The 18,256-nt window shown below is 44.1% G+C and overlaps 1 protein-coding gene across 3 annotated transcripts in view; it reads right to left on the reverse strand.

The window, feature by feature from the left end:
- Positions 1-18,256, reverse strand: part of CFAP410 (cilia and flagella associated protein 410) — a 154,583-nt gene that overhangs the window by 18,138 nt on the left and 118,189 nt on the right. For all 3 annotated transcript variants that reach the window (XM_073558206.1, XM_073558207.1, XM_073558208.1), the window contains one exon: positions 14,284-14,380. In XM_073558206.1, the coding sequence (XP_073414307.1) occupies positions 14,284-14,380 (97 nt within the window). The remainder of the gene's footprint in view (positions 1-14,283; positions 14,381-18,256) is intronic.

Below are 18,256 nucleotides of genomic sequence, written 5' to 3' on the forward strand. Positions count from 1 at the left end.
TGTGGACTATAAGACGCTAAAAGAATGTAATGTGCCAAATGCGAGTCCATCTTCTAGTCCAAATTTAGCTTACCAGGGGAGTGGGGTCAAAGGAAGCAGGGCCGCCGATGCAGTAAGCCAGTGGCAGCAGGAGTGGTGTGATGTTGCTGGCCCTGGGAAGGGAGGAGGGGGTGTCCCAACACTAATCTCCCAGTGGAGGGCTTCAAGAAAATGTCGGTGGTGCAGGCATGAGTGGGGTCCCTGATCTGCACATTGATCTCTCAGTGGTTGGCTTAAGGAAAATGGCGCATGAGCAGATTGATATCTTGGATCATCATTTCCCTAGGAGTGCCTAGGTGCAGGCCCATCAGCTGTAGTTTAGTCGCGCAAAGAGATTCTGTAGAATCCTCATGAATAAGTGCAGCAAAGGTGCCCCATAAAGTGAACATAATGCACAGCAAAATCAAAATGACATTGTTGTGCAAATGTTCAGTCTTATGCCACTTTATTTGACTGCTTCAGAAACCCTGAAAGTGGTCGAAAGTGACATGTTCAATCTTTGTGTGTCTTCCACTAGGTATCCACCTGCTTTTTATACCTAACAGAATAGAATGAAAGCCGCTGCAAGAACAACAGCTAAACCACTAATGAAGCAATATTTGCTGGCGTTTACCTGACGTGCCTCTGCCTGGTAAAGTCAAGCAGCTGTGCAGGCATCTAAAGGAGACCATGAGCACAAAGCCTTAACCAGCTCACACTCTGGGATCTGTTCAAAATAAGCATGGCATTACTGATGCTTGGTGAGAGGTGGCATATAGTGGCCAGGAAGGTGTGTCCTTGAGATGGCTGTAAATGCCATCATGCTAGTTGCATGTGAGGAAGATGAGGCTGAATTCAGGTGCCATGGAAAGAGTCTGAGTGCTGCAGTGAAGGCTACATAATAACCAACTTCTGAAATGGTACAACCAGGACGCTTTACGAGGACTCTTACCTTGAGAAGCAAGAAGTCTATTCAAGCAGATGCTGGTCACTCCTGGGTCTTCTGCAAAGTAAAGAGCTGTCTTTCACAGCTACCCCTTTCCTTACAAGTTTGTGGGAATCAAACACATTCACAATTCTGACCAATCTCACTTTATGAGGTAATAACTCTAGAAAGCTTCAACACCTTCAACATATCTCAGTGATTCTGAGAACGTTTTCTTGTCACAAATTGTACTTCATGATAGTAGTAAAATTTCTTTGCTATGACTTTGTGAAAATATTTGACATTTAGCAAAAATATTGAAAAATGTTACATTTTTCAAGCTTTTAATTTTTATGCCCTTAAACCAAAGAGATGGGAAATAGTTAATAAATAACATTTCACATATGTCTACTTTATTCAACACAATTTTTGAAACTTTTTTTATTAAGAAATTATAAGGGTTAAAATTTGACCAGCGATTTCTCATTTTTACAAAGCCATTATTTTTAGAGACCACATCACAATTGCAATGACTTTGGGGGGCCTATATGAGAGAAAGTACCCATAGCTGACACCATTCTAAAAAACGGCATCCCACAAGTTGTTCAAAACTACATTCAAGAAGTTCGTTAACCCTTCAGGTGATTCACATGAATTAATGGAATGTGGAAGGAAAAAATGAACATATAACTTTTTCATTAAAATTTTACTTTCGACCCCAATCTTTTTATTTTCACGAGGGTATCAGGAGAAAATGGATCACAAAATTTGTTGGGAAATTTCTTCTCATCAGGCCAATATGCCACATGTGGAGAAGAACTACTGTTTTGGCACATGGCAGGGCTGGGAAGGGAAGGAGCGCCCTTGACTTTTTAAATGCAAAATTTGTTGAAATCATTACTGGATGCCATGTCACATTTGGAGAGCCAATGATGTGTCTAAACAGTGGAAACCCCACACAACTGACCCCATTTTGAAAGCTAGACCCCTCAAGGAATTTATTTAGATGTGTGGTGAGCACCTTGAACCCACAAGTGCCGCACAGAATTTTACATCGCTGATCTGTGAAAATGAAATTTAAAAAAAAAAAAAAAAAAAAAAAACAGCAAATGTTCTTTTCACAAGGATACCAGGAGAAACTGGACCCCAAAAAGCCGGATTACTTACCGGTAATGCTCTTTTAATGAGTCCACGACAGCACCCACTGGAGGCATCGGATCCGCCCCATTTGGAACAGGAAACCCTACAAGAAAGATAAAAGGGGCAGTCCGCCTTTCCTCCTCAGTTTTGCATTTCAGAGTACCAGGAGGACCGCCAAGGATTAGGCAATGTCTTGTACTTGTAACTTTACTTATCCAACTTTAGCAGATATACTTTTAATATTGATATTTCTGGCAGGAAGGGAAGTGAGCGGGTGCTGTCGTGGACTCATTAAAAGAGCATTACCGGTAAGTAATCCGGCTTTTTACCCTTCGCCACGACAGCACCCACTGGAGAGATTCCAGAGACCATCACCTGGGTGGGACCACCGTGCTAAGGACAGTCCTGCCAAAGCTTAGGTCAGAAGTAGACGAAAGGTCAAGTCTATAGTGTCTATAGAAGGTAGAAGGGGATGACCAAATTGCCGCCTTACATATGGTTTCAATTGGAACGTCTCCCCTCTCCGCCCAGGAGGCCGCCATTGCTCTGGTGGAATGTGCTCTGATGTCTTCCGGAGGTTCTTCATTTTTTGCAGAGTAGGCAAAACGAATGGCATCCCTGATCCATCGGGAAATGGTGCTCTTTGTGACTCCATACCCTTTTTTACAGCCCTGAAAAGAAATGAAGAGAGCCCTACACTGCCTCCAGCTCTCGGACCTTTCAATATACTTTAGGACAGTTCTTCTGACGTCCAAAGTGTGGAATTTCTGCTCTTCCGGAGTGGAGGGATCTTCAAAGAAGGTTGGGAGGAGTATCTCCTGAGACCTATGGTACTTTGTTGATACCTTAGGCAGGTATGAGGGGTCTGGCTTTAATATTAATCTATCCCGGTATACCTGCAAAAAGGGTGGATCTATGGACAGGGCCTGGATATCACCCACTCTCCTAGCGGATGTCAGTGCTACCAAGAGGGCCGTCTTAAATGATAAATATTTAAGGGATATCGTATCTATCGGTTCAAAAGGTTCTTCTGTCAGGGCGTCTAACACCAAGTTTAAGTCCCATGTAGGGATTGTAGGTATGTGAACCGGAGTTATTCTTTCACATGCTGTAATGAATCGTGATATCCACTTATTCCCTGCTATATTATGGCCATACAGCGCCCCCAACGCAGACACCTGTACTTTCAGTGTGTTTACTGACAAGCCCAATTCCTTCCCTTTTTGTAGGAATTCTAAGATAGGAACTATCGGGACTTCTGCTGTATGAGATGCTGTATGAAACTGTAGGAATTTCTTCCATATTCTTTTATAAATTTGGGTTGTGGACTGCTTCCTGCTCTGTAGGAGCGTAGTAATTAATGATTCCGAAAAACCTCTTGATCTTAATAGGTGCCTTTCAAGTTCCACGCCGTCAAGTGTAAGTTGTCCACTTGAGGGTGGAAGAAAGGACCTTGGGAGAGTAGGTTGGGGTTTGAGGGGAGAACCCAAGGATCTGTCACTGACATAATTCGTAGCCACAAGAACCACGGTCTCTTGGGCCAGAATGGTGCTATCAGGATTACTCTCGCCTTTTCCTCTCTGATTTTCCGAATCACTTGTGGTAGGAGAATCAATGGAGGGAAGGCGTATGCCAGCTTAAATTTCCATGAGGCCTGGAGGGCATCCAGTATGTCTGGGTGATCTGCTGGAGACAGGGAAGCAAAGGTCTTTGTTTGTCTGTTCTCCCTTGTGGCGAAGAGGTCCACTTGAGGATGCCCCCATAGAGCTACTATGTCCTGGAAGATTTGGCGATTGAGGCACCACTCCCCTTGCCGAAGGGTGTGTCGGCTTAAGAAATCTGCTTCTTGGTTGTCCTCTCCTCTGATATGAAGAGCTGAGAGGGACAACAAATTGCTTTCGGCTAAGCTTAAGATTCTTGCCGCAGAAGACATCAGAGTCTCTGATCGAGTACCTCCTTGTCTGTTTATGTAGGCCACTGTGGTGGTGTTGTCCGACAGGATCCTGACATGTTTCTGTTGGAGCTGTGGAAGGAAATGATGTAGAGCATAGTATACTGCTGTCAGTTCTTTTAAATTAGACGAGTATTCTCTTTCCTCTCTATTCCATCTTCCTTGACAAAAGCTATTCCCCATATGGGCTCCCCAGCCTTGGGGGCTAGCGTCGGTGGTTAGGATACCAGATGGTACTATGACCCATGGGACTCCTGAGGATAGATGGTCATCATCTAACCACCATTCCAGAGAAGTCAAGACCTCCTGAGTTAGAGTTATCTTGCTCTCGAGGTGACCACCATATCGCCTCTCCTCCTGGAGGATCTGATGCTGAAGTGTGCGGACATGATAATGGGCCCACCGGACTGCAGGGGCACAGGAATCTAGCGACCCCAATAGCGACATTGCCCCTCTCAGAGACATGCGTGGTCTATCTATGGCTGCCTCTACTTTCTCTTTTGTTAGTGCAATCTTTACCTGAGGAAGTAGACATTTCTGGGTTATGGAGTTCAATTGGAACCCCAAAAACATCTGGAGGGATTGCGGAACGAGCCTGGACTTCTGTATATTGATGATTCAGCCTAGGTCCTGCAAAGATGAGATTGCATCAGCCACTCGTTCGGTACATTGGGTATCCGAGTTCCCGATTATTAGGAAGTCGTCTAAGTAAGGTACGGTTAAAGTATCTTTTTGATGAAGATAGGCCATCACCTCTGCCATCACCTTGGTGAAGATTCTTGGCGCTGTAGAGAGGCCGAAAGGCATGGCTGTGTACTGAAAATGACAGACCTTGCCATTGAACACCACTGCGACCCTTAGATATTTTTGGCATCTATTATGGATAGGAAGATGATAGTAAGCATCTTTTAAGTCAATCCCCGCCATCACACAATTTGGAAAGAGAAGCTTTATGGTGGATCTGATTGATTCCATCTTAAACTTATAATTTTTTATAAACGTATTAAGCTTCCTTAAATTAATAATTGTTCTAAACGTACCATCTGGTTTGGAAATTAAAAATAAAGGAGAGTAGAAGCCTCTACCTTCCTGTCCCTCTGGGACCTCCACTAAAACCCCCTTGCATAGTAGGCTCCGAATTTCTTCTTCGAGGGCCTTTTGTTGGGCCATAGAGTTAAGGCGGGTTAGGATAAAGAAATCATAAGGGTTTTGAAGGAATTCTATTTTCATTCCTTCTTTAATAATACCCAAGATCCATGGGTTTGAGGATATTTGTTCCCATTTTGGATAAAAGAAACGTAATCTACCCCCTACAGGTGGGTCTGATTTTTTAATTTCTATTTTCCATTCGGAATGTTGGACCCCTGAACATGGTACCCTTTTGTTTCTCTTCTTTTGCGGCCCATCTATTTGATCTTTCCGTTTGCCTCCTTCTTCCAAACGGTCGCCTCTTAAAGGTTCTCATATAGAAAGGGATAGAAGGGTCAGGGAGGGCCGACTTCCTCTCCTTTGCTTTGGCGAGTATACTGTCTAACTCTTTCCCGAAGAGAAACTCACCCTCGCATGGGGTTGCACAAATCTTAGCCTTTGATTGCGCGTCCCCCTTCCAGCTCTTCATCCACAACGCCCTTCTGGTGTTGTTCACAAGAGCTGCTGATCTTGCTGCCAGCCGTAGAGTGTCCGCCGACGCATCAGCCATAAAGGCAGCTGCCCCTCTAATTAATGGGATAGCGGCCCGTAATTTTTCTCTGGACACCTTTTGCTCGATTTGTTGATCCAGCTGGTCCAAGCACACAAGCATAGATCTAGTGGTGCATGTGCTGGCTACCGCTGGCTTAAAAATACCCGTGGTAGATTCCCAAGACCTCTTCAATGATGATTCTGCCTTGCGGTCTAACGGGTCTGCCAACAAGCCTGCGTCCTCTACTGGAATAGCCGATTGTTTCGAGGTAGAGGATATAACGGCATCCACTTTTGGCACTTTGGTCCATTTTAATAGCACCTCATCACTAAATGGATACTTTCTTTTTGAGGCTGATGGGAGAAAACTTCCTTTGGTCGTGTTTTTCCCATTCCCTTTTTATTAGGGCCTTAATTGCCGGTATTACCGGGTACGCTCTCCTTTTCTTTTCCACCAATCCCGCAAACATTATGTCTTGTGCGGTTTGGGCACCCCTTGGTTCCTCATACCCCATAGTGCTTCTCACCGATTTGACTAGGTTGTCCACACTATCCAGGGGGAAACATGACCGTCCTTCCATGTCTGATGATGACGAGGATATGAGTGAGGAGTCAGAGATTAACCCCCCTTCTTCCTCTGACTCTGAGCTGAGGGTTAACTGCTTTTTGCTGCCAGTCTCTGAGGGAGTTTTGGCACGGTTAATAGCCTGTATCTCCTCCCTGATTGTTGCTCTAATGTCTTTTGTCGACAATGCGGCCCCTTGCTTTGTCTCTCTGGTGCACTGCTTACAGAGCTTCTTAGGGTAGGAGTCAGGGAGAGGTTCAGAGCATAACGCATTCTTTATGCTTGGATTTATCCTTTTTCTTTGTCTAGAAGGGGACAGGAAAGGCGGGGGGGGGGGGAGAGGTCAGCTTAGTAGGCAGAGTATATACTTTGCACACTCACCCAGTGAAGCCTTATATTACCGGATCAGATGGCTGAGATCCCGTCCTAGGCCTTGATTCTCCTGCTTCATTCCTGCGGCCGGTGTTGCGGTCCCTGGTGGAGCTACCTCCTGCAGAATCCCCTGCTGGAGCGTGCGCTTCCGTTGGGGACGACATTGCTGCATCGCCGCTCAGCTGCGCCGCTGTTTAAATAGTTTGCCTCTTTTTTTTTTTTTTTCCTGCCGTCCCCCCGGAAGTTGCTCCTCCTCCCTGGGATCACCGCGCGCATGCCCCGACGCGCTCTCAGCCATCCTGCCCCGGAAGTTCAACCATTACTTCCGGGGGGTCAGGAGACTCTGCGCCGGCCGGCTACCGCGCCGCTTTGATGTGCGGCCCCCGCTCTCCATGCGGTCCCCCTCTCTATGCACCGCCACCGCTGCTGTGCGCTTTTTATTTCAAAAGAAAAATCTTTTTTTTTTTTTTTCTCTTCTGCGTCACTGGCGCTCTTACCACTCCCAGTAGCGGTGCGTCCCGGTGCCTACCGGCACTCTCCTGGGTGAGACGGGGCGGCCCTCCCCGGACCCCGTCATCACCCTTCGTTCACCAGACGAGGGGGGAGCCGTCTAGCGGAATCTCCCCCGACGCTGCCTCCGGACCGCAGCCCCTGCCGTTCACATGGAGACTGCACAGGCGGCATGCCTGGCCCAGGTATTCTTTCCTGAAGGATATCGTGGCTCCGTTTGGAACAGGAAACCAAAACTGAGGAGGAAAGGCGGACCGGCCCTTTTATCTTTCCTGTAGGGTTTCCTGTTCCAAATGGGGCGGATCCGATACCTCCAGTGGGTGCTGTCGTGGCGAAGGGTAAAATATGTTGTGTAATTTCTCCTGAGTACACACATTTGTACACACATTTGTGGTCAAAAATTACTTTTGAGGCACAGTGCAAAGCTCAGAATGGAACAAGCGACATATTTGAGTTCAGATTTTGCTACACTGGTTTTGAGGGTGCCATTTCACATGGCTAGAACACCTGAGGTGCCTTCCGGAGCACAGATTTTCCTAGAATAGTTTGTGGACTCTATATACAGAGCCCCCAAGTGCTAGAAGAGCAGAATTCCCCCTCAAGTGACCCCATTTTGGAAATTATAATGATTTTGACTTAATGGGTGTTATCTAGAAAAAAGCAACAGTGAATGTTGCAGAGTGAGAATTGGAAACTGCCTTTGTAGTGCCCAGTAAGTTGTAGTGGCCAGTACAATGTTGTGCCAAGCTAATGCTTCTGGAGACATGCACCTGTAAATTAGGTGAGCTTTCATCACTACAGAGACGCCAAGCATGTGGACACTAAATGTGGTTTAGGTACACTGTGGAGCTCAGAAGGGAGAAGGGCATTTGGATTTGAGTGCGCAGAATTTTCCAAATATCCTTTTTGGGGGGAGAGCAGCTATAGAGCTTTTCCAGAGCCTTTGTACCAGTAACGTGCAAACCCCCTATATTTCTACTAACAGATGACAGACCTGAGTGGTGACTTTCTGCTTTTACGGGTTGATTTGAAGCTTTTGTTGGGAACATTTTACATAACATTTGGAATCACATTTATACGCTAAGCACTTATATTTGGGGTTTCCATCTAAATCTCCGACTGACATGATTCAGATGAAATCCACGAGGGAGCTACACACTATAAGGGCTCTTTGAGATGTCAGTGTGTCCCGTATGTGTGGTGACAGTTTCTACACATACCAGAGACACTTACACACGTAGACTCATTCAAGTGAATGGGTCTGTGCATGTCAGTGTGTTTCCACGGACCGTATGACCATGGGCAAAGCTCGCTGACATGTCCGTTTTTTAACAGCAGCACGGGCCGCAAAACGTTCTGCACACGTGCACCGTTCGCGTTGTTCCCCAGCGCCGGGTGCTGAGGACAGCTGACTTACTGTCCCCTGTTTGCACTGTGATCATCACTAGTAGGGGACAATGGTGAGAGTTTTATTCAAATGTTAACAGCGAGAGCAGGCAACGGATGATGGGAGTATTCATCAGCTGCTGCCTGTACTATAAATAAATTTAAAAAAATTATGTGGGTTCCCCTGTATTTTTTTGTTACTATCCAGGTAAAACTTACAGCTGCAGGCTGCAACCCTCAGCTGTCAGCTTTAGCAAGGCGGGTTGTCAAAAATAAAGGGGTCCCCACACTGTTTTATAAATAATTTAAAAAACAGTGTGGGGTCCCCCCCCATATTTGACAACCAGCCAAGCTAAAGCAGCCAGCTGGAGGCTGGTATTCTCAGGATGGTAAGGAGCCATGGATATTGCCCCCCCCAGTTTAAAAATAGCAGCCAGCAGTTGCTCCAGAAAAGCGCATCTATTAGATGAACCAGTTATGGCACTTTGCCCGGCTCTTGCCCCTTGCTTTGTGGCAGTTGCTAGTGTGGTTCATATTTGCGGGGATGTTGTCACTTTTGTATTGTCCGGGGATATCAAGCCCACAAGTTTGTAATGCAGAAGCATCTATAAGATGCCTATCCATTAACAATCCTATAGTTATATCATAAATAAACAAACAGCAAGTATAAATTCCTTTATTTGAAATAGAATAAAAACACAATTTTACTTTTTGATTTAAAAATATATAACACAGATATTCTCACCTAATGCCTATTCTATTGAAGCCGCCCTCGTGTCTGTTAATAAAACAAAACATAACCATATCATCCCTCACGTGTTCGTTGCTCTTTCACACGCCGTAATCCATGTCTGGGGATAATCAGTTTTCAATCTGGACGGTGCCAAGATGCGACTGTCCAGGCGAAGAACCACTGAGGAATGAGCTGCTGCAAGAGCAGGATCAGTGACCAGCGGTGATATCATCGAGGTTAGTGCGGGTCACTGAGGCTGCGTTCCCAGCCTGGCTGAACTGCGCTGAGCTCAGCATCGTGAGAAAAAGTCACTGAGTTCACAGCAGTTCACCATTAGAAATTTCGGTACTAAAATCCAGAGGAAAAATAGTCTCTCTGCGGCTCCAGACTCAGATAATTCAAATAAGCTTCTTACGCGGATTTGAGAACCAAGCAATACTCAACACTGCTCGATATGGAAAAGTCTTTTTGTCCCTTGCTTTTTTCTAATCGATTCCAATCACTCTCTCCAACCCCTTCCCTAACACTGCTTCGGCTGCTGATCAGTACTCGATCGCTCAATTATTTCTCCTTTGCACCACCTCCACGTGCGAGTCCTGCAGCTGCTGATCAGTGACACACATCACTGATCGGCATCTGTGCTTGCTCTTGGCTTATGACTTTTTTTCTCTACATTTTTTATTCCCCCTTGGCACCACCTCCGTGTGTGTGTGTGTCTTGCAGCCACTGAGCCAGTGGTCAGTGACGCACATCATTGATTGGCATCCAGTTTTTTTTTTTTTTTCAAAAAAGTTTAACAATAAAGAATGAAATAAAAATAATGATTTAGATTAATTGAAAAGGCTAGATTAGGGATAGTAAAAATGTACTGTAGAAAGCAGCATCTACTTCAGTATTTTTTACTAAAATATAATTAGAATTTGGCTGTGTTCACACAGCGTTTTTTTTAGCGGTTTTTACTGCGGTTTTCACTATAAAACCGCTAAAAATAAGCTTCCCAGTTATTTCTATGCATTTTGCGCTTTTTGTGCACATTGATGCGTTTACCGCGAAAAAAACGCATCGCAGTAAAAACCGCAGCATGCTAATTAATTTTGCAGATTTTTCCGCGGTTTTGGCTTCTTCCATGCGGTTTGAAACCGCTGCGGAAAAAAACGCATCAAAACCGCCGCGGAAAAATAGGTGCGGTTTCTGGGAAGGGATTCAGGTTTTTGAGCAGAAATTTTCTGCAACGTGTGCACGGGTCAGATAGTAATGTGTAAAAAAAAAAAAAAAAATGAAATTAAGAAAATAATTTAGATTAGTTGATAGAACTAGATTAGGGATCGTGTAATCCACAGTAGGAATATACTGTAGTAATTTGCTTCTACTACAGTATTTTTTTCTAAAATGTAATCACAATTAGTGTCAGAGAGTTGCAGGCGCTGAGTAATTTACTTTTTACTTACGACTCTTCAGTAACCGTAGTTTTTAAATTTTAATATAAAAAATTGTTGTAGTACGTATACCCCACTTTTTTCTACTACATAGAACGGTTATGGTTGTTTGTACAGTCGTTCGTTTAGTACGTTTTTTCTCATTTGTAGCTTTATATTTTGAGATTCTTTTCTTTCTTCCATTATAAATGTAATAAATTAATAAAAAATGTTTATTTATTTCCAAGAAGTATCATTTCTCCATGCAGAGAATGACATGCTAAGCATGTCGAGATGAGGAGACTTAAAGCCGCAATAATCCTCTGGGAAATATGCTAATTATGCAAATTAACCATAGTGGGGTTAGATTAGTGGGGCACATTAGAGATAGGGAATAGGATTATTAACTTAGGTTTAAAGCCCAGTCACACATAGCGATTTTGTGACACAACAGCAATCTCACCAGCGAGATCGCTGTGTGTGACAGCGATCAGCGACCGCCCCCCCTGCCGGTATCACTGCAGGAAAGCCCAGGACATTTCTTTCGTCGCTGGGCTCCCGCTGGCCAGCACGCATCGCTGCGTGTGACCTGCGGGAGCCCAGCGATCAGCTGGTAACTAATGTACACATCGGGTATCCAAGGGACGTGCATCCCTTGGATACCCGATGTGTACATTAGTTCCCAAGCGCGCTGATGCAGATACCTGGTAACTAACGTACACATTGGGTATCCAAGGGACGCACGTCCTTTGGATACTCGATGTGTACATTAGTTACCAGCTGCCTGCATCAGCGCTCTGGTAACTAACAGAACACAGCGATGCCGCGCGCTCGGCAACGCTGTGCTAATTGCTGGTGAAGCTGTCTGTTTGACAGCTCACCAGCGATCACATAGCGACTTACCAGCGATCCTAGCACGTTGATATCGTTGTCGGGATCGCTGGTAAATCGTCATGTGTGACGGGGCCTTTAGTTTCATAGAGCAGAGGCTATAGAGAGGGATTTCCTGGTTAGGGTTCAGTGCAGTCAGGATGCAGCAATGAAGAGAGACAGTCTGCTAGCCGTGGGGATAAGGCTACTAAGGCAGGAAGGGGCCCCAGGCTTAGCGGCATACGGGGGGGTCACCAGCGTGAATAGAGATCAACCCGATGAAGATCCGGGGTCTACAACAGGGGCAGGTGAAGCTGAAACGTCCAGCCTGGCACCTTTTCCTATTGAAGCCAGACCAAGGGAGGGTAGGAAGCTGGTGGGCCTAAAGGCACAGATGAGACAGAGATTGTCAGGTGGGATAGGGATTCTCCAGAGTGACAGACAATTATGCAGGCTGTCTTCCCAGGAAGGTGTGCAGAGAGGATCCAGCATCATACTAGTCTGGGGGAAGAGACTTCATGCAGGACTAGTCTTGTCTCATGAGCATATGCGATACTGCAGGATTATAGTTAATTTTTTAAACATTGTTACGCTAGTAATTTGCACGAAATGTGTCATCTAATTAAAGAAGTACCCATGCACATCACTATATTAGTGGTTGGGGACAGTGTGGGGACCTGACAAGTTCCGTTTAACCCTTTCTGGACATACGACATATACACACACAGCTCTGCAGGAGCAGTGTTCTCAAAAATCGCCATAGATATGTATACTGGCACGTGCTGAACGCGTGGGCTGCGATCAAATACAGCATCACACACAATCAGTGATAGCACCAATCGCAATCATTTAAACCCTCATATGCTGCTGTCAATAGTGACATCAAAAGGCATCGCAGAGAAGGAAGCTCCCTCTCTGCTCCCATTGGCACAACGTGATTGCGATCGTGTTGTGCAAATGGTCTCAATGGTGACCCCGGGCTGAAAGATGGCTGCGGGGCCTTTAAGCTCCTACAGTAAAGAGAAGTTGTCCCAGTCCTTCATGAAACAAAACCCTTTATTCCTGCACCAATTCCTAAGCCACTTATTTCCCTCCCTAAGCTCCCGCTGTCTTTCTAGTGACACTCATATATAGGAAGGAGAGAAGTCCGGCTTTCAGGATCGCGCTGTTCCAGTCCAAAGTTCACAAGGAGTTAATCCAAGGACCAAGCAGTGATTATAACTTTCTTTTTATTCCATAAACTCTACGCGTTTCGTGTACACACTGCTCCTGAGGAAGTGTACAGTGTGTACACGAAACGCGTAGAGTTTATGGAATAAAAAGAAAGTTATAATCACTGCTTGGTCCTTGGATTAACTCCTTGTGAACTTTGGACTGGAACAGCGCGATCCTGAAAGCCGGACTTCTCTCCTTCCTATATATGCAATTCTAGTGACCGGCTGATTGCTGCAGTTCATCGGATCCTACCCATTTGTGCTTATGGTTGTTGTGTTTCACACAACTGAACCAGGTGAGTGGATCCATATCTGTTGAAACGTTTATATCATTGGATAAGACCCTATTGTGCGCTTCTGTCTCCCCCTTTTTTATAGTGACACTCATGGCACCTGCAGTATTTCTGAAACCACCACCTTGAAGGTCCTGGCCTTCAGCTTTTCACCTAGTTTCCAGTAATAGTTTTTAAGAACCTTCCACCTCTCTCTAACTTTGCCATTGGAACCAATATGTACCATGACCGCTGGATTTTTCCCATCTCCACCCAGCAATCTGTCTATCTGATCTGCAATATGCGGAACCCGAGCACCCAGCAGACAATATACTGTTCAGCTTGCACGGTCTCGGCGGCAGATGACCCTGTCTGTCTTCCTAATTATAGAGTCCCCTACCACCATCATCTGTCTGGCCTTTGCTGCACTCCTACAGCATGCGTTTTCCAGGTTGTTAGGAACAATGTCCTGCTGCAGCGATCGTAGTACTGGGCTTGAATTCCATTATATGATAAAATGAATAGTGTAGTTCAAATCTAGAACTTCTCATGTAAAAAGCAAGTCCTCATATAGCTATGTGGATGGGAACAAAAAAAAAAGAAAAAAAAAAAAAGATATGGCTCTTGGTTGAAGGGAAATACAAAACAAAAAAAAAAAAAAAATTGGCTGCGGTGTGAAGGGTTAAAGGAGTTTTTAGGATATATCTTTTGTATAGGACATGTCTGTGCAGGTATTTTTTCTTATACATATTCGCCAAATATATCAGTGATATATGAACTGAGCCTTCCTTCCAGCTCCTTATATACATAATGCTGATCCTAGGCTGGTATTAATGATATCTATATATTAGGAAGCCTCAGAATTCCTTCTCGCAGCTCTAATGATGCAGAATGTGATGCTGTCTTGTTAGCAACCATCTTACTGTGGAAGCAATTACTTCAGCTGAAATTGATTGGTGCATTCAGCAATTGACAGAGCCTTGATTATTTAGTTCCCGGCCACAGAACAAGAATCTGACTATTGCTGTGACTGCACAATCCAAAGCTGTACACCTCCATCTGTCATGAAACTTGTGATGTCCACCACATCCCACATAACAAGGGAATGACAAATCTGGCCGTTAGATGCAGGAGTCATTTAGCTGCTATGGACATGGAAGAGGAATAATGGAAAGCTCGGGTTTGCTGCCCGTTGTATGATGATTTTTCATTCAGTGTATGTAAAGTAATACCTTCCTTTTTCGGCTTCCATAGGGCTCCACTGGTGAGGAGAATGGGGAAAACTTGTCTCTTGGAAGTGGTTTCATGCCTAGTTGTTCCCGTATTTTGCTACAAAAAGATGCATGGAGAATAAGCACTACTTCATAATTTTTTTAAAAAATGAAAAACATTAAAATACAAAACTGAAGAATGTACCATTATCAAAATTAATACTAAAATCCAAACACAATACATTGAAGGTGACCTGATTTCCAGTTTTACCTCTTCAAACACTTTCAGTAATGCTGAACAGTAAGTGAGAAGTAGTACAGCAGAATTATTTTTTTTATCAGCAACCTGCACTGCAGAGAAACATAATGGATGCAGTTACTTTACTGATAGGAAGTTGTAGAATGAACTAGAATTGTACAACCCTCCGTGAGAGGATAGTGACGGTCCTCATCAGCCTCCCACCTCGCCTACACATTCCATCCTACCACAGACTCCTCAAGTCTCAGCAGTCACTCATGGGTGAAAGCAGTGGTCCTCTTATTCTCCTTGTAAACTGCTGTGACTTACAAAGCTATGCAAAAGTATTTCCCACTATCCCATTTCTTATATTTGTGCATCTTTGTTCAGATCATCAAACTAATACAAGACGTTTTAAGTGATGATTTAACATATGAAGCGAAAGTGGGCATTAGTCCTACTGGTAATAGGTTTTCCAGGAGTCCATCATGACAGCACAATCAAGAGAATGTGCTTCATATCCTTGATAGGGACAGGAACACACAAGAGGTTAAAAGGCCCATCCTTCCACCACCCCTCAGTGATTTTTTTCAAGTACCACACCCCAGGATGGATGCAACTCTATTTTTTTAGTATCCTTCGAGAAACTTTACCTTGACATATCAGATAGGAATATAAGGGAGAGAGTGTAATAGGTGCTCTCATGATGGACTCCTGAAAAACCTATTACCGGTAAGACTAATGCCTACTTTCCATGACGCTCCTCCTGACAGCACCATCAGGATAATACATTCAAGGAGGGACTACTGCTTGGAGGACCTTTCTTCCGAAGGCCAATTTTTGGCTAGATATAACTGCCAGTTTATAGTGTCTGCTAAGAGTTTTAAGTAGTGATGAGCGAGTATACTCGTTGCTCTGGTTTTCCTGAGCATGCTCGGGTGTCCTCCAAATATTTTAGCATACTCGGAGATTTAGTTTTCGTTGCCTCACCTGCATGATTTGCGGCTGCTGGACAAACAGGCATTCCTCACATGTATTCAGGCTGTCCAGCAGCCGCAAATCATGCAGCTGCGTTGACGGAAACTAAATCTCTGAGCACACCAAAATACTCGGAGGACACCCGAGCATGCTTGGGAAAACTCGAGCAACGAGTATTCTCGCTCATCACTAGTGTTAAGGTTTATCCAGCACTGCAGATCTAGTCCATCTAGGCCCCTGCTTACTCTGCCCAACATGTGGATACTGCTCTAGTAGAATGGGCTCTGATGTTGATTGGAGGAGACATTCCTTCTGACGCATTGGTCAGGCTGATCACTGATCTAACCCATCTCACCAGCATCGATTTCAATGTCTTTTTCCCCGTTTTTTCCACCCAAACTCTATGAACAAATTGTGATCTATTTGCCAGTCTTTTGAGGATTCCAAGTACTGGAGGACTACTCTTCTGACATCTGGGGAATGAAGTGTCTGTTCTTGACTATTTGTATGGTCCTGGCAGAAGGATGGCAAGACTACCTCTTGAATCATTCTATAGCACCATAGCATGCAAACATGAAATATGAATTGCATTACTGCATTAGAAATATGAAAAATTGAGATCAGTCGGCCATGAATCCTGTTGCCATTTTGAGCAATGGCATAAATTCGAGCATCTCATCTCTTGAGGTCTTTTTCTTTAGATGAGCCTCTAACTCTTCTATCCATATACTCATGGATCTTGCTACATAGGTAGATGCTATATTAGTTTTAATTATGGCTGCAGCGGTCTCCCATGCTTTTTTGAGAAGACCATCTTTTTGTCCATTGGATCCTTCAAACATGACGAGTCTTCAAAAGGGGATAGCTGTTTTCGTTGCTACCCTGGCTACAGAGATATCAACTTTAGGACTTTCCTCCCATAATTTTGCCTCCTCAGGCTCAAAGGATAGATGTGATCTTAAACTTCTTGGGATTACGATCTTTTCTTTTCTACGTCGTCCCACTCCTCCAGGATCACACCCTTTATATGTACACTAACAGGCAATAGTTTGTTCATACGGCTCCTCAAACCTACAAATATTTCATCCGGTATTGAGGAGGGCTGGTGAGTATCCTCCACCTTCATGGTATTTCTGATGGCCGATAAAACGGTGTCAGTGTCTTGCCAAGAGAAAGGGTATTTATTTTTCTCTTCTGGGGGAATTGTAAATACTTAAGTCCCCAAAAAATTAGAAAGGTATTCAAGGAGTGATATCTTTATTGGCTAGTCAGAGAAATAATATTTGCAAGCTTTCAGGGCTCAGAAGGCCCTTTCATCAGGCTACATTACAAGTGAATTACTGAGAAGAGATGGCAACATTTAAATAGGAATTGCAACAGGACATGAGGTGATACTGGCCAAGGAAACCAAATAAAAGGTTTTTGTTACACATGCAGATGAGGTGGAATTGTTCTATTAGAGATCTGAAGACCTTCTTGTGGAGGTGTGAACTGTGTCCATGTAAAGAGTCATGAATCCAGGTGTCAAATTGAGTCCTATGTAGGAATACACTTCTCTTAGGCCTGGACACAGCTTGGCAGATCTAAAAGTCCTAATATTGAAAGGTCATTTTAATAGTGACAGAGAAAGAAAAATCTGGGAGTTCAAATTTATAAATGTTTCAATCTCTAACCATAGGACTCAATTTGACACCTGGATTCATGACTCATTACATGGCCACAGTTCACACCTCCACAAGAAGGTCTTCAGATCTCTAATAGAACACTTCCACCTCATCTACATGTGTCACAAAAACCTTGATTTCCTTGTCCTGTCTCTAGCTAGCATCACCTCATGTCCGGTCGTAATTCCTATTTACATGTTGCCGTCTCTTCTCAGTAATTCACTTGTAATGTAGCCTGATGAAGGGGCCTTCTGAGCCCTGAAAATGTGCAAATATTATTTCTCTGGTTAGCCAATAAAGGTATCACTCCTTAAATACCTTTCTCATTTTTTTTTGGGACATTGATTTTTCTGACTAACACTGTACCACAATATTATTTTCTATTGTACATTGGGGGAATTGTAACAAATTCTTCTCTTTCCTCCTGTTCAGGGTCAAGGACATCTACAAGGAGTTTGTATGTTCTCCCCGTGTTTGCGTGGGTTTCCTACGGGTACTCCGGTTTCCTCCCACATTCCAAAGACATACTGATAGGGAATTTAGATTGTGAGCCCCATCCGGGACAGTGATGATAATGTGTGCAAACTGTAAAGCGCTGCGGAATATGTTATCAATTTATAAAAATAAAGATTATTATTATTAATATATAACGTGATACAATCCAGTTCAGAGGACGAAAAATTATTTCCCCCAGAGGTCTTTTTTTTGCCTGGGATCCATCCGGGAGGATTGAGGGGTGACTAACTCCATGATGGAATTCTAAACCTTCTCTCTTATTATAGTCCTCATGTCAGTCATAAAGGAGGGATGTTCCTCTTTAACCACCTTGGCGGTTCACTCTGGGCATAACTGTTTCCCATATATGTCAGGCAGTTTAGTATTACATATGGCACATCTCTTCCCTTTTCTCTTAGGTGCAGATGGCGTTATAGATTTTTTAGGCACTTCTCTGTCCTATAAAGCAAAAAAGGATCATGCCATGTAATATACCACAGATGGCGGAAAGTGTGACAGTTTGTGAGAAAAAAAAACACCCAGAAAAACTCACTTGTACAGGAGTATCACACCGGCCAGTGGTTTGTTTTTCCATGGCTGGCAGTCCAAGTGCACTGGA

The sequence above is a fragment of the Dendrobates tinctorius genome, unplaced genomic scaffold (genome assembly GCF_039654945.1).
Source record: "Dendrobates tinctorius isolate UK_male_01 unplaced genomic scaffold, ASM3965494v1 ptg000254l, whole genome shotgun sequence".
NCBI lineage: Eukaryota > Metazoa > Chordata > Amphibia > Anura > Dendrobatidae > Dendrobates > Dendrobates tinctorius.